The 13,270-nt window shown below is 45.0% G+C and overlaps 1 protein-coding gene across 4 annotated transcripts in view; it reads right to left on the bottom strand.

Annotated features, from left to right (window-relative positions):
• The window catches only part of LOC127575253 (opioid growth factor receptor-like protein 1), a 70,679-nt gene that overhangs the window by 23,533 nt on the left and 33,876 nt on the right, over positions 1–13,270 (bottom strand). For all 4 annotated transcript variants that reach the window (XM_052024975.1, XM_052024976.1, XM_052024973.1 and 1 more), the window contains one exon: positions 1,157–1,305. In XM_052024975.1, coding sequence (XP_051880935.1) covers positions 1,157–1,305 — 149 coding nt within the window. The remainder of the gene's footprint in view (positions 1–1,156; positions 1,306–13,270) is intronic.

The raw sequence follows: 13,270 nt of genomic DNA, 5'->3' as shown, positions 1-13,270 counted from the left end.
TTTGGCATTGTGTTCGGCGCAAACATCGTGGGCCGAAGCATCTGTTCCTGTGTCATACTGTTCTATCTCATTTATTCACCGGACCTGGCCAAGTACTTGCTGGTTGCATTTGCTGAAATCAGTTTGTTTGAAAGTCAATGTATATATTTATCTCCCATGTCTGTGTCTCAATCCTTTGCAATCCAACAGCTCTTTTCCTTTGTGATCTCCATATTTCTTACTCTCCTTTCTCTCCTTTCCCCTCTCCCCCCCCACTGCTTTTCTTTTGCTCTCCCTCTCTTGATAATTGTCCCAAAGGAATAAGATCCAGAAAGGGTGCAGACTGGAAAAGGAAGTAATGTTGGGAACATGCTCAGGTATTCATAGCCTGATTGTCATTTAAATCTTTAGAAAGACATTAATCATAATCACCACTCCCTTTGTTTCTACAGACTGCTGGTAATGATCCCATCACTCCTCCTGCCTTTTGTTCTCTCTTTAACTTAGTCTTAGGCTGTTGTCCCTTCAGTTATTCAACCTGCTTCTTACTCAGTCGGAGAACTTCCCTTTTATCACTTCCTCCCTCCCCATCATAGAGTCATACAGCACGGAAACAGCCCTTCGGCCAAACTCGCCCCTGCCAACCAAGATGCCCATCTAAGCTAGTCCTATTTGCCTGTGTTTGTCCCATATCCCTCTAAACCTTTCCTATCCATGTATCTGTCCAAATGTCTTTTAAATGTTGTTATTGTACCTGCCTCAACCACTTCCTCTGGCAGTTCATTCCATATACACAGCACCCTCTGCATGAAGAAGTTGCCTCAGGTCCCTTTTAAATGCTTCCTCTCTCACCTTAAACCTATGCCCTCTAGTTTTAGATTCCCTTTCCCTGGGAAAAAGACTGTGTGTGCATTCATCCTATCTACGTCCTTCATGATTTTATATACCTCTGTAAGGTTACCCCTCAGTCTCCTACGCTCCAAGGAATAAATTCATAGCCTGCCCAATCTCTCCCTATAACTCACGCCCTCGAGTCCTGACAACATTCTTGTAAATTATCTTTGCTTTCTTTCCATCATGGCCCTGTATTTGCTGAAATGTGATAAACTGATACCTTTTTCTGGGTTTGTTTGCTCATATGGGTCAGTGAAGGACTGCTGATTCTTCATACACTTACTCATTTAGGTGCTCAAATCGTTCCTTCCAGTTTGCAGCACGAGACACTGTCCCTGTGTTTTTATCTTCTAATTTCATTCCATAGAAGTCCAGCATTATTTCATAAACCTGGAGATAGTTGTGTTTTGCTGTCTTAGTTTTAAGAAATTCCTATAAAAAAAGGTAGAAAAATATTTAATGTGGAAATGTTGATATTTAGAACATAGAACAATACAGCACAGGAAAGGCCCATCACCCACCAACCATGATGCCAATTTAAAATGTACATTTGCCTGCCCATGGTCTATATCCTTTTCATGTGCCTCTCTACATGCTTCTTAAGTGCTGCTATTATATCTGCTTCCACCACGTCCCCTGACAGTACATTCCAGGCACCTGCCACTCTCTGTATAAAAAGAACTTGCCACATACATCTCCTTTAAACTTTCCCCCTCTCATTTTGAAGTTATGGCCTCTAATATTTGATATTTCCCTCCTGGGGAAAAGATTCTGACCATCTATCCTGTTCATGCCTCTCACAGTTTTATATTATTTCTATAAGGTGGTCCCTCAGCCTCCGACTCTCCAGAATAAACAATCCAAGTTTGTTCAACCTTTCCATATAGCTAATACTCTCCAATCCAGGTAACATTCTGGTGAATCTCTTCTGCACCCTCTCCAAAGCCTCCACATCCTTCCAGTAATGCAGTGACCAGAATTGCACAAAATACTCCAAATGTGGCCTGACCAAAGTTTTATACAGCTGCAACGTGACTTCTTGACTTTTATACTCGACACCCCGACTGATGACAAATTATATCAACACACAAATTATATCAACACGCCGCCTTTAGCACCCTATCTACTTGTGCTGCCACTCTCAGTGAGCTATGGACTTTTACCCCAAGATCCCTCTGCACATCATTGCTCCCAAGGGCCCTGCCATTTACTGTATAAATTTCCTCTCAAATTTGATCTTCCAAAATGCAACACCTCACCTTCGTCTGGATTAAATTCCATCGCCATTTCTCTGTCCACAGTTCCAACTGGCTGAATCCTTTGACAACCTTCCTCAGCTGCCCACTTGCATTGATCCTATTCATGTCATCTGAATACATTTGAGACCCCAGCCCCAGCCCTACAAAGGGTTCCATTGACTTGTCAAGGCACTCTCAGCTTGTATAAATCATCCTTACCTGATATTAATCAGGTAGGTACATGTTCTCCCTGTTAACTCACGAGTTTCCCCCCAGTGTTCCAGATTCCTTACACATCCCAAAGACTGGCTACTGTAAATTCCCCTCCTGTGCAGATAAGCAGTGGGAAGTTGATGGGAATGTTGGGGAAATAACATGAGATTAGTGTAGGTGGGTACTGGATGGTCAGCATGCTCTCAGTGGGCTGAAGGGCCTGTTCCATGCTGTATGACTCTATAAATCTGGGCAGCAACTTTGTTTCTCTCTCCACAAATATTGTCTGACCTCCTGAGCAATTTCAGCAGTTTCTGTCTTTACTTCAAATTTGCATCAGCTGCAGTATAACTGCATTACCTGCAGTTTCCACTTTATCAAATATTGCGCTAGGCCCAGATGGAATATGATGTCCAGTTTTGGGCATGATACCTTTAGAATGCTTTTAGAGACTACAGAAGAGATCTTCAGGAATGGTACCAGAAATGAAGGACTTTGATTTTGTGGAGATATTGGAGAAGCAGGGGTAGTCTTTGTGCTCCTTGCTCTTCCATCACTACCAAAAACTCTTCTCATGGCACCTTCCCATAGAACAGTACAGCACAGGAATAGGCCTTTTGGCCCACCATATCTGCACCGACCATGCTGCCAATCTAACTCCTCCCATTTGCCTCCACATGGTCCATCTCCCTCTTCTCTGCCTATTCATGTGTCTGTCTCATGCCTCTTAAATGTTGTTATTGTATCTGCTTTAATCACCACCCCTGGTAGCACGTTCCAGGCACCTACCACTCTCTGTGTAAGAAACTTGCCCCACACATCTCTGACTACCCTACCTATGCCTCCCATAATTTAATCAGATATCAGGTCGCTCCTTGGCTTCCAACACTCCAGGAAAAAAAATCCAAGTTTGCCCAACTTCTCCTTATAGCTAATAAACTTTAATGCAGACAACATCCTGGTGAACCTCTTCTGCACCTTCTACAAAGTCTCTACATCCTTCCTATACTGTGGCAACCAGAAATGCACACAATACTACAAATGTGACCTAAAGTTTTATGCAACCACAGGAGATGCAACACCTATCCTTTCCCCTCTTCCTTTCCCATCCTCCAGGGACTCAAACAGTCCTTACAGGTAAAGCAACAAGTCACCTGCATTTCCTCCAAACTACTGTACTGCTTTTGGTGTTTAGGGATTTCCTCTACATTGGAGAAACCAAACATAATTTGGGTGACTGCAGGGGCTCCACAGACAATCAGTTTGCAAGTGCAAATTTCCTGAGCTTCCTGTTGCCTGCAACTTTAATCCTCCATCCCATTCTGACCTATCTCTCTGTGTCCTCCTGCAATGTGATAACAATGCCCAATGTAAACTTGAGGAACGGAGCCTCATCTTCTATCTGGGCACATTGCAGCCTTCTGGACTCTATGCCAAACTTTACAAATTCAGGTAAATTGCTTTTCCTGTCTATGTCAGAAATGGCCACTGTTGCAGTAGGTCAGTATTTCTCACTCCATTAACACCTGACTTGCTGGACATTTCCTACAGCCCTGTCTTTCATAGTTTTTATATTCCTTTGTTTGTGTTCTTTCTCGAAACTACTCTCATTTCACATCTTTTTTATTTCTTTGTTCATATTCTTCTCTAACTTATTACCCTTACTAACCTGTCAAACAAATGACTTCGTCTATAGTTTATCTGCCTGGCAACCCTCCTCACCTTTATTAGAGATACTCCCTTTGTTTTAGCCACCCCTCCCCACCATCTCTACAACTTAAAACTTATAACCCTCTTTCCCAGTTATGACAACCTGAAACGTTAACTCTTTATCTCTTTCCACAGAATCTGCCCGATTTGCTGAGTGTATCCAGCATTTTGTTTTTGTTTCAGATTTCCAGCACTTGCAATTTTTGATCTTCAAGTTTAAAGGGAGTATTAATGGAGGCATTAAGGTCAAAGGATAAATAGGGTGAAAGTAATTCCAGAACACAGACCAACAGCTCTGTTAGTTTGGGAGTTTTAGCGATAATGAAGAAATGGCAATATATTTTCAAGTTGGGATGATACACCATTCAGAGGAGAACAGGTAGGTTTTGTGGTATTCCCACACATCTGTTGTCTAATCTTTCTTAGTAGTAGAGGTTGCGGGTTTGAGAGGTGCTGTTAAACTCATCTTCCTGTTGCATTTTGTAGATGGCAAACTGTGGCTTTTGTGTGCTGGTGGTAAAAGGAAGAGTGATTAGGCTAGTAATCAACCAGTCAGCTTTGTGTTAGGTGGTGTGGTGTTGAGCTTCCTGACAGTTGGTGGAGCTGCACCCATCCAGGCAAGCTTTGGCATGGCATTTTTCATCCCCATAAGAGGAGCAACTATGTAGGGATATTGCAGATAGCTGTAAGAATAATAGGCTTATAATAGTAGCTAATTTCAATTATATTGTCTGGAAAAGGGAGGCGCATGACAGATTTACGCAGCTGGGACCACGTGAATCCCTTGAGTATAAGAGATGTAGGAGTTCACTTAAGAGGGAAATCAGGAAGGCAAGAAGAGGACATGAGATAGCTCTGGCAGATAAGCTAAAAGAAAATCCTAAGAGATTCTACAAGTATATTAAGAGCGTAACTAGGGAGAAAAATAGGTCCTTTACGTGGTCATCTATGTGTCTAGCCACAGGAAATGGGGGATGTTGTAAATGAATATTTCTCATCTGTATTTACTGTGGAAAAGGTCATGGAAGCTAAGGGAAATGAATGGTCAATATTTTCACATTTCCCCTTATAATAACCTTTCAATTTAGGGGAACGGAGTTGACGACATAATATTGCTCTGTTTCTATTGAGAAATTTTAGTCCAGTTTTTTCTCTGTTTTGTTTTGAATTTTTTTTTCTTTAGCTTAGTTTGGTTTGATATATTGTTTATAATTTTTCTTATTGTTTTGGGGATTTTTTTTCTTTCTTTTATATTTTATAAAAAATCTTTTTCTTTTATATTATATTCATTCACTAACAGATCGTTGGATCTACAGATTTTTTTATACTTCATTGTTCTTTATGATTATCCATGTCATGATTGTTCTCCTGATCTCTTTGTATTACATGTATAAACATTGATATATTAATCTGTATTAATTTGAAAACTAATAAAAAGATTGAAAAAGAAAGGAAATGAATGGTGATGACTTGGAATGTATCCACATTATAAAAGTGGTGGTGCTGGTGGTCTTAAAGCATATTAAGGTGAACAAATTCTGGAGCCTGACCAGGTGTATCCTAGGACATTGTGGGAAGCTAGGGAGGAAATGGCAGGGGTCCTGGCAGAGATATCTGCATCATCTTTAGCTACGGGCAAGACTGAAGGATGGCAAATGTTGTGCCTTTATTTAAAATGGGCTGCAAGAACAAGCCAGGGAACGCCAGGCTGGTGAGTCTAACATTGTAGCATCATACAGCATGGAAACAGACTCTTCTGCCCAAATGGTCCATGCCAACCAAGAATCCCATCCAAGCTGGTCCAATTTGCCCGTGTTTCTAAATCTTTCTTATCCATGTATCTGTCCAATTATCTTTTAAAAGGTGTTACTGTGGCTTCCTCAACTACTTCCTCTGGCAGCTCATTCCATATATAGACTGCACTCTGTAAAAATAGTTGCCCCTCAAGTTCCTATTAAATTTTTCTCCTCTCACCTTAAACCTTTGCCCTCCAGCTCTAGATTCCCCCAACTCTGGGGAAAAAGACTGAGTGCCTTCACCTTATCTATGCCCCTCATCAGTGATGGGAAGGTTATGACGGGATTCTGAGAGACAGGATCTACCAGCGTTTGGAAAGGCAGGAATGGTTAGCATGGCTTTGTGCATGGAAAATCAAGAACCACAAATTTGATCGACTTTTTTTGAGGTGACAAAAGGGGATTGATGAAAGCTGGGCAGTGGACATTGTGTACATGGACTTTTAGCAAGGTCTTTGACAAGGTCTCACATGGTCCAGAAGATTTGATAACATGGGATCTGGGGTGAACGAGAAAAGCAGGTACAAAATTGGCTTGTTGAAAGGGGTTAGAGGGTGGGGTACCTGGATTTTGCGAGTGGAGACCTGTTTACTGCAGGGATTTATCCCTGCAGTAAATGACAGGTCCACTGTCATTTATCATCTATATTAACAATTTCGATGACAATGTTGTTAATATGGTTAGTGAGTTTAAAATAAGCTATCTTTATTAGTCACGTGTACATCGAAACACAGTGATGATTCCAAAATTGATGGTATAGGGGACAATGCAGAAGGTTATCTAAGTTTACAACAGGACCTAGATAAACTGGCTAGGTTGACCAAGGAATGGCAGATGGAATTTAACTCGAACCAAAATGCAACACCTCGCATTTGTAAGTTAAATCAGGGCAGGACTTGCATGATAAGTGGTAGGGCCCTGGAGAATGTTGGAGAACAGAGAAATCTCAGGGGTGCAGGTACATAGTTCCCTGAACATTGCAACAGGTGGTGAAGATGCTTGATACGCTTGCCTTCATTTGTTAGAGCAATAAGTACAGAAGTTGGAATGTCATGTTGCAACTCTGCAAGTCAATAGTGAGACCACACTTGGAGTATTGTACTCAGTTTTGGTTCACCCAGCTGTAGGAAGGATGTCATTAAGCTGGAAAGGGTCCAGAAAAGATTCACAAGGATGTTACTGGGACTGAGTTATGATGAGAGACAGGATAGGCTGGGACTTTTTCCCTGGAGTATAGGTAGCTGAGGGGTGAGGGGCATAGATAACGTGAATGGTCACAGTCCTTTTCCCAGGAAGGAGAGTCTAAAACTAAAGAGCACAAGTTTAAGGTGAGAGGGGAAAGATTTAAAAGGAACCTGATGAATAACATTTTTACACAGAGGGTGGTGGGTATGTGGAAGGAGCTGCCAGAGGAAGCTGTGGAGGCAGGTACAATTACAACATTTAAAAGACATTGAGATAGGTATGTGGATAGGAAATGCTTAGAGGGATATGGACCGAATGCAGGCAAATGGGACGATCTCAGGTGGACAAGTTGGTCAGCATGAACAAGTTGGCCGAAGGGCTTGTTTCTGTGCTGTCAAGAACTGAGTTACTCACTACAGGATACCCAGCCTTTGACCAGCTCGTGCAGCTACGATAGAGTCAATAGAGTTGTACAGCACAGAAACAGGTCCTTCGACCCACCATATCCATGCTGACCTTTTTGTGAGTATCAATCCTGTGGGTATTTTTGTACCTTTCTTTAACTCAATCAGGAACTTTAGGTTACAATGGCTTGTGTTTAATGTGCTGGGACTCTTGATGATTGGGTTATATATTAATTACCTTTATGTGAATGTAGAAGTTATGGTTAGTAAGTTTGCAGATGTTAGGTAAATAGTGATGAGCATTGTCTTAGACTACAGAATCATACTGATTAGCTAAAAACTTGGGTTGAGCATTGGCAGATCGAACTGAATCCTGACAAGTGCAAAGTGATGCATTTTGGAAGGTCAGATAAGGGTAGGACATACACAGTGTTCGGGAGTGTTGATGAACAAAGGGACATGTTGATAGGGTGATGAAGATGTAACATGGGATGCTTAGCGTGGAATACAAGAGCTGGAATGTCATGTTACAATTTTATAAAACACTGGTAAGACCATACTTGGTCGCCACACTACAGGAAGGATGTGGTGGCACTGGTGAGGGTGCAGAGGAAATTCACCAGGACTTTGAGCATTTCATTTATAAGGAGAGATTTGATAGGCTGGGTTTGTTTTTCCTGGAGCATAAAAGGCTGAGGGGTGACCTGACAGAGGTATACAAAATTAGAGGGGGATAGATAGGGTAGAAAGCATTCTGGGGATGTCTAAAGAGGGCACAGGTTTAAGATGAGAGGCAGGTGGTTTACAGGGGATCGGAGGGGGATCTTTTTCCACACAGAGAATGGTTGGTATCTGGAATGTGCTGCCAGAGTGGATGGTGGTGGCAGATACTCTCTCAAAGTTTAAGTAGCATCTAAGTAAGCACTTGAATTGTCAAGGCATAGATCAAATGCGGGTAAATGGGACTAGTATAGAAAAGTGTAACAGTCAGCATGAACATCATGACACAAAGGGCTTCTTTCTATGCTGTTTGACTCAAGTTCAAATTAATTGTTGTCACAGGCATACATACATACACAGGGTATAAATGCCATGAAAATTTGCATTTTGCAGCAGCAGCACAGTATATTACAAGAAGCTCCATGAAGAACTGGGGCTGGGATCATTGACCTTTTACAACTACAACAACCTTCCTCTGACTGAGGTGAGACTCTAAACATTGAGGGTTTTGAGGCACACTGACTTCAATTTTACCATGACACAAGAGATTCTGCAGACGCTGGAATCTGGAGCAACACACACAAAATGCTGCAGGAACTCAGCAGGTCAGGCAGCATCTATGGAGGGAAATAAACAGTTAACATTTCAAGTCTAGACCCTTCTTTGGGATTAGGAAGGAAGAGAGCAGAAGCCAGAATAAGAAGATCGGGGGAAGAGCATAGGCTGGCAGGTGATAGGAGAGTCCAGGTAAGAGGGACTCATTTACAACACCTCATATTCTACCTCCAACCTGACGGCCTCAACATTAACTTCTAACCCCTCCCTTCCTTTGTCTTCCCTCATTCCTGTGGCTCCCTCACCCCTCCTCTTTCCCCTTCCCCCGCTCTCATGATGTGCCCATCTATTCCCCACCTCCTTCCTTTTATTCCATGGCCTCCTACCAGATTTCTCCTTCTTCAGCCCTTTGCCTCTCTTACCTATCACCTCTCAGCTTCCTACATCTCCCCCCTTCCCCACCCACCTACCTACCTACCTCCTCTCACCTGGACTCACCTATCACCTGCCAGCCGGTGCTCCCCCCACCCCCCTGACCTTCTTATTCTGGCTTCTGGTCTCTTCCTTTCCGGTCCTGATAAAGGGCCTCAACCCAAAATGTCAACTGTTTATTTCCCTCCATAGATGCTGCCTGACCTGCTGAGTTCCTCCAGCATTTTGTGTGTGTCGCTCAATTTTACCATAGCACCTTGATGCCAACTTGGTCAAATACTGCCCTGATGTCAAGGACAGTCACACTTAACTTATCTCCAGAATTCAGTTCTGCAGCTGTGATGATACCTGGAGACTAGTGGACTTGATAAAGCCTAAATGGGTCAGTGGTGAAAAGAGCCATCAGATAGCACTGTTGACACTTCCAATCTCTTTGACTAATTTGGGCAGTCTTTACATTTGTCTGCAATTTGTGATTAACACATAATTGGATTCTGGAGTACACTGTACCATGTACAGATCTGGTCTCCTTATTCAAGGAAGGATAGAACCATAGAGTTATACTGCACAGAAACAGGCCCTTCGGCCCAACTCATCCATGCCAACCAAGGTGCTTATCTGAGCTAGTCCCATTGGCCTGTGTTTGACCCATATCCCTCTAAACCTTTCCTATCCATACACCTGTCCAAACATCCTTTAAACTTTGTAATTGTATCTGCATCTATAGCTTCCTCTGGCAGCTTATTCCACATACCCACCACCCTCTGTGTGAAAAAAGTTGCTCCTCAGGTCCCCTTTAAATCTTTCCCCTCTCACCTTAAATCTATGCCATCTGGTTTTAGATTTCAAGAGACTGTGACTATCCACCTTTTCTATGCCCCTCATGTTTTTACAGAGCTCTATAAGGTTACCACTCAGCCTCCTATGCTCTAGGGAAGAAAGCCCCAGCCTATTCAGTCTCTTCTTAAAACTCATGCTGTCCACTTTCGGTAACATCCTTGTGAATCCTTCTGCACCCATTTCAGCTTAATGACATACCTCCTATAGCGGTGTAACCAGAACTGCATTATAAAATACTCCCATCTACAGCTGAAATCTGCAGTCACAGACACTGCAGTAAGTAACATTGTTTCAAGTCATTTAAAAAACTAGCGATCTTAAGAACCAGCCTTTTATGCTTTGAAAGGGAGAATAACCTGTGCCAATCCCCACAGCATCTGGCAACCCTGAGATCTCTGTCTCAGAGGCCGACATCAGAACATTCGTCAAGAGGGTGAACCCTCGCAAGGCAGCAAGTTCAAGGACATCTTCAGCCTCTCACTGCTACAGTCAGAGGTTCCCACCTGCTTCAAAAGGGCATCAATCATACCAGTGCCCAAGAAGAGCAGGATGTGTTGTCTCAATGACAATTGTCAGGTAGCACTCACATCTACTGTGATCAAGTGCTTTGAGAGGTTGGTCATGGCTAGAATCAACTCCTGTCTGAGCAAGCACCTGGACCCGCTGCAATTTGCCTACAACAGGTCTACAGCGGATGCAATCTCACTCTCTCTCCACTCGGCTTTGGAGCACCTAGAAAACAGCAAAACATACATCAGGCTGCTGTTTATCGATTACAGCTGGGTGTTCAACACCATATTCCCCTCAGTACTAATCAACAAGCCTCAAAACGTGGGCCTCTGTTTCTCCCTCTGCAACTGTCCTCAACTTCCTTATCGGGAGACCACAGTCAGTGCGGATTGGTAGTAACATCTCCTCCTCACTGAAAATCAACACAAGTGCACCTCAAGGATGTGTGCTTAGCCGAATGCCCTACTCTCTCTACACTCACGACTGTGTGGCTAGGCACAGCTCAAGCGCCATCTATAAATTCGCCGATGACACCACTGTTATTGGCAGGATCTCAGATGGTGACGAGGAGGCATACAGGAGTGAGATAAATCAGTTGGTTGAATGGTGACGCAACAACAATCTCGAACAACATGAGCAAGACCAAGGAATTGATTGTGAACTTCAGGAAGGGGAAGTCGGGAGAACACACACCAGTCTTCATTGAGGGGTCAGCGGTGAAAAGGGTGAGCAGCTTCAAGTTCCTGGGCGTCAACATCTCACAGGAACTATCTTGGGCCCAACACATTGATGCAATCATGAAGAAGGCACACCAGCAGCTCTACTTCATTAGGAGTTTGAGGTGATTTGGTACGTGTATTGTGGAGGGTCGTGGCTGTCACGTGACAGCACTGCTCCCTACCCAGTCGGAAGACACACCACTGCCAATCAAGGTTTGGCCTGGCCCCGCCCCACACATCAGCATGACCACCGTGACCACCCATGACCATTGGCCCCTTTAAGTATCTTTGTAATTGGCCTTGGGCCATTGGCCTTTGTAATTGATTAGTCCTTGCTGACACCGAGCCATTGGTGGGCTGGACCCCCCAGCCCTATAAAGGGCTCGGCTCACTCTCTTTGCCATCTTCGAGGGACCACCCTGCTTCACTCCAGGCTGAGTACTGAGGAACGGCGCTAGAGAAATCATTGGTGAGGTGTGCACTGTTAAAGGGTAGGGAGCATTTTAGTTAGTGTCCCTGGTAGCACAGAGCCATGACTGCACTGTCAAGGGGTGGCAGGTATCGTATTGTTTTTCCTTGATTGCATGTGCCTAGTTCGTTTTGTGTGTGTTTGTTTTATCCCCAGTGTGATTTTCCCATGCTATAAACTGTTCACGTGTGTGTGTTACTCCTGTTACCATTTTCCCACGCTCATCTTTTGTAAGTAAATCATTTACTGCCATACTGTGTTCAGAGTCCTTGCTTCTGAGACCCATTGACTTTGTTTTCTCACTCACAACAATTGGTGCTGCGAGCAGGGTCTCAAAGGTATTGGCTGAACACAGACGCAGGGAGGGATGTTCTGGAACAGGGGCAGCAAAGCCAGTGCAGGCACCGAGGATAGGATCCCCGGGTGGACCGACGAGAGGGAGGGATTTGGGAGCTTGGCCAGCATGCAAGGTAAACCAGTGGACTGGGCTGAGCAGTTAGACCTGCGTGGTGAGAAAATGGGGCACCATGTGGTCTCCCTCCTTAAGAAGTCGGGGTTCCCCAAGGCTAAGGGGAGTCAAAGGGGTGCCTTCTGGCTGCTTGCTTCCCTCCTGAGATGCCAGGTCAGGATTACTGGCCAGATACAAGATATGTGTCACCAAAAAGACAAGGAGATAGAGGTGCTCCGGCAGCACTGCTTTACGCTGCAGGAGGCAGTCCAGGCTGCTCAGACCCGAGCCAACGACCTCAGGGCCAGAGGAACCGAGGTCGCCTGCAGGCTGATCCAAATGCAGCAGGCACAGGCAGCCCACTCAAAATTCGAGCCCTGGTCTGGCGCGGCGACAAGCTGGATGCATGGCTGGGGGATGGGGATATATGGATGGATAATAATGAAGAGGAGGTGCCCGAGGAGCCTGGGTCATATCACACGCGCCCTCCCCCCTACTCACCCGAACCCCTGCAGGCTCAACCTGTCACCATGTGGTCCCAGGTCCACCACAGAGGGGAGGGGGGTGAGGTTGAGGATGCCGCAGGGGAATGTGCCCATGGTCACTCCGAGACTTCAGAGACCCGGGATTTTTCAGCCAAGAAGCTGACCCAGTTGGTGGATCGGTACCCCAGCAGCCGGGCGAGCACCTGGCCGCATGGCTGCTCCGACTGTCGGATGAGGGGGCCCCCAACATGAGCCTCTCTCACCAGGAAGTGAGCGCCCTGGGGAGCCTGTCCGACCAGCAGAGTGTCAACAATGCCCTACGGGCGCCACGGGAAGGGATCCGGGATGGCACTACCCTGTGGGATCGGGTAGTGCGGGTAGTGACCGCCGCGAGGGTCCGGTATCCTACCCTTCTCGAGTGGGACTTACACGGAAGACCGCAATAGAAACAGTCAGTGAGGGCACCAGGGTCATTAGGGAGTGGGCGCTGGTGAACAGCATTTATGAGATGGCCTGCGATCACAATTTTTGAGAAAACACCAGGGTGACCAGCGCACTATAGCGGGATACCTGGTCACCACCGCGCGCCCTGATTTGAGGCCAGTGGTCCTGCCCCTCATGGGACCAGCTAATGGGAAGACTGCGCAGGACGCCATCACCCTCCTGGAAGGGA

Source organism: Pristis pectinata, chromosome 10 (assembly GCF_009764475.1).
Source record: "Pristis pectinata isolate sPriPec2 chromosome 10, sPriPec2.1.pri, whole genome shotgun sequence".
Classification (NCBI taxonomy): Eukaryota; Metazoa; Chordata; class Chondrichthyes; order Rhinopristiformes; family Pristidae; genus Pristis; species Pristis pectinata.
This window is presented reverse-complemented; position numbering and strand designations above follow the sequence as displayed.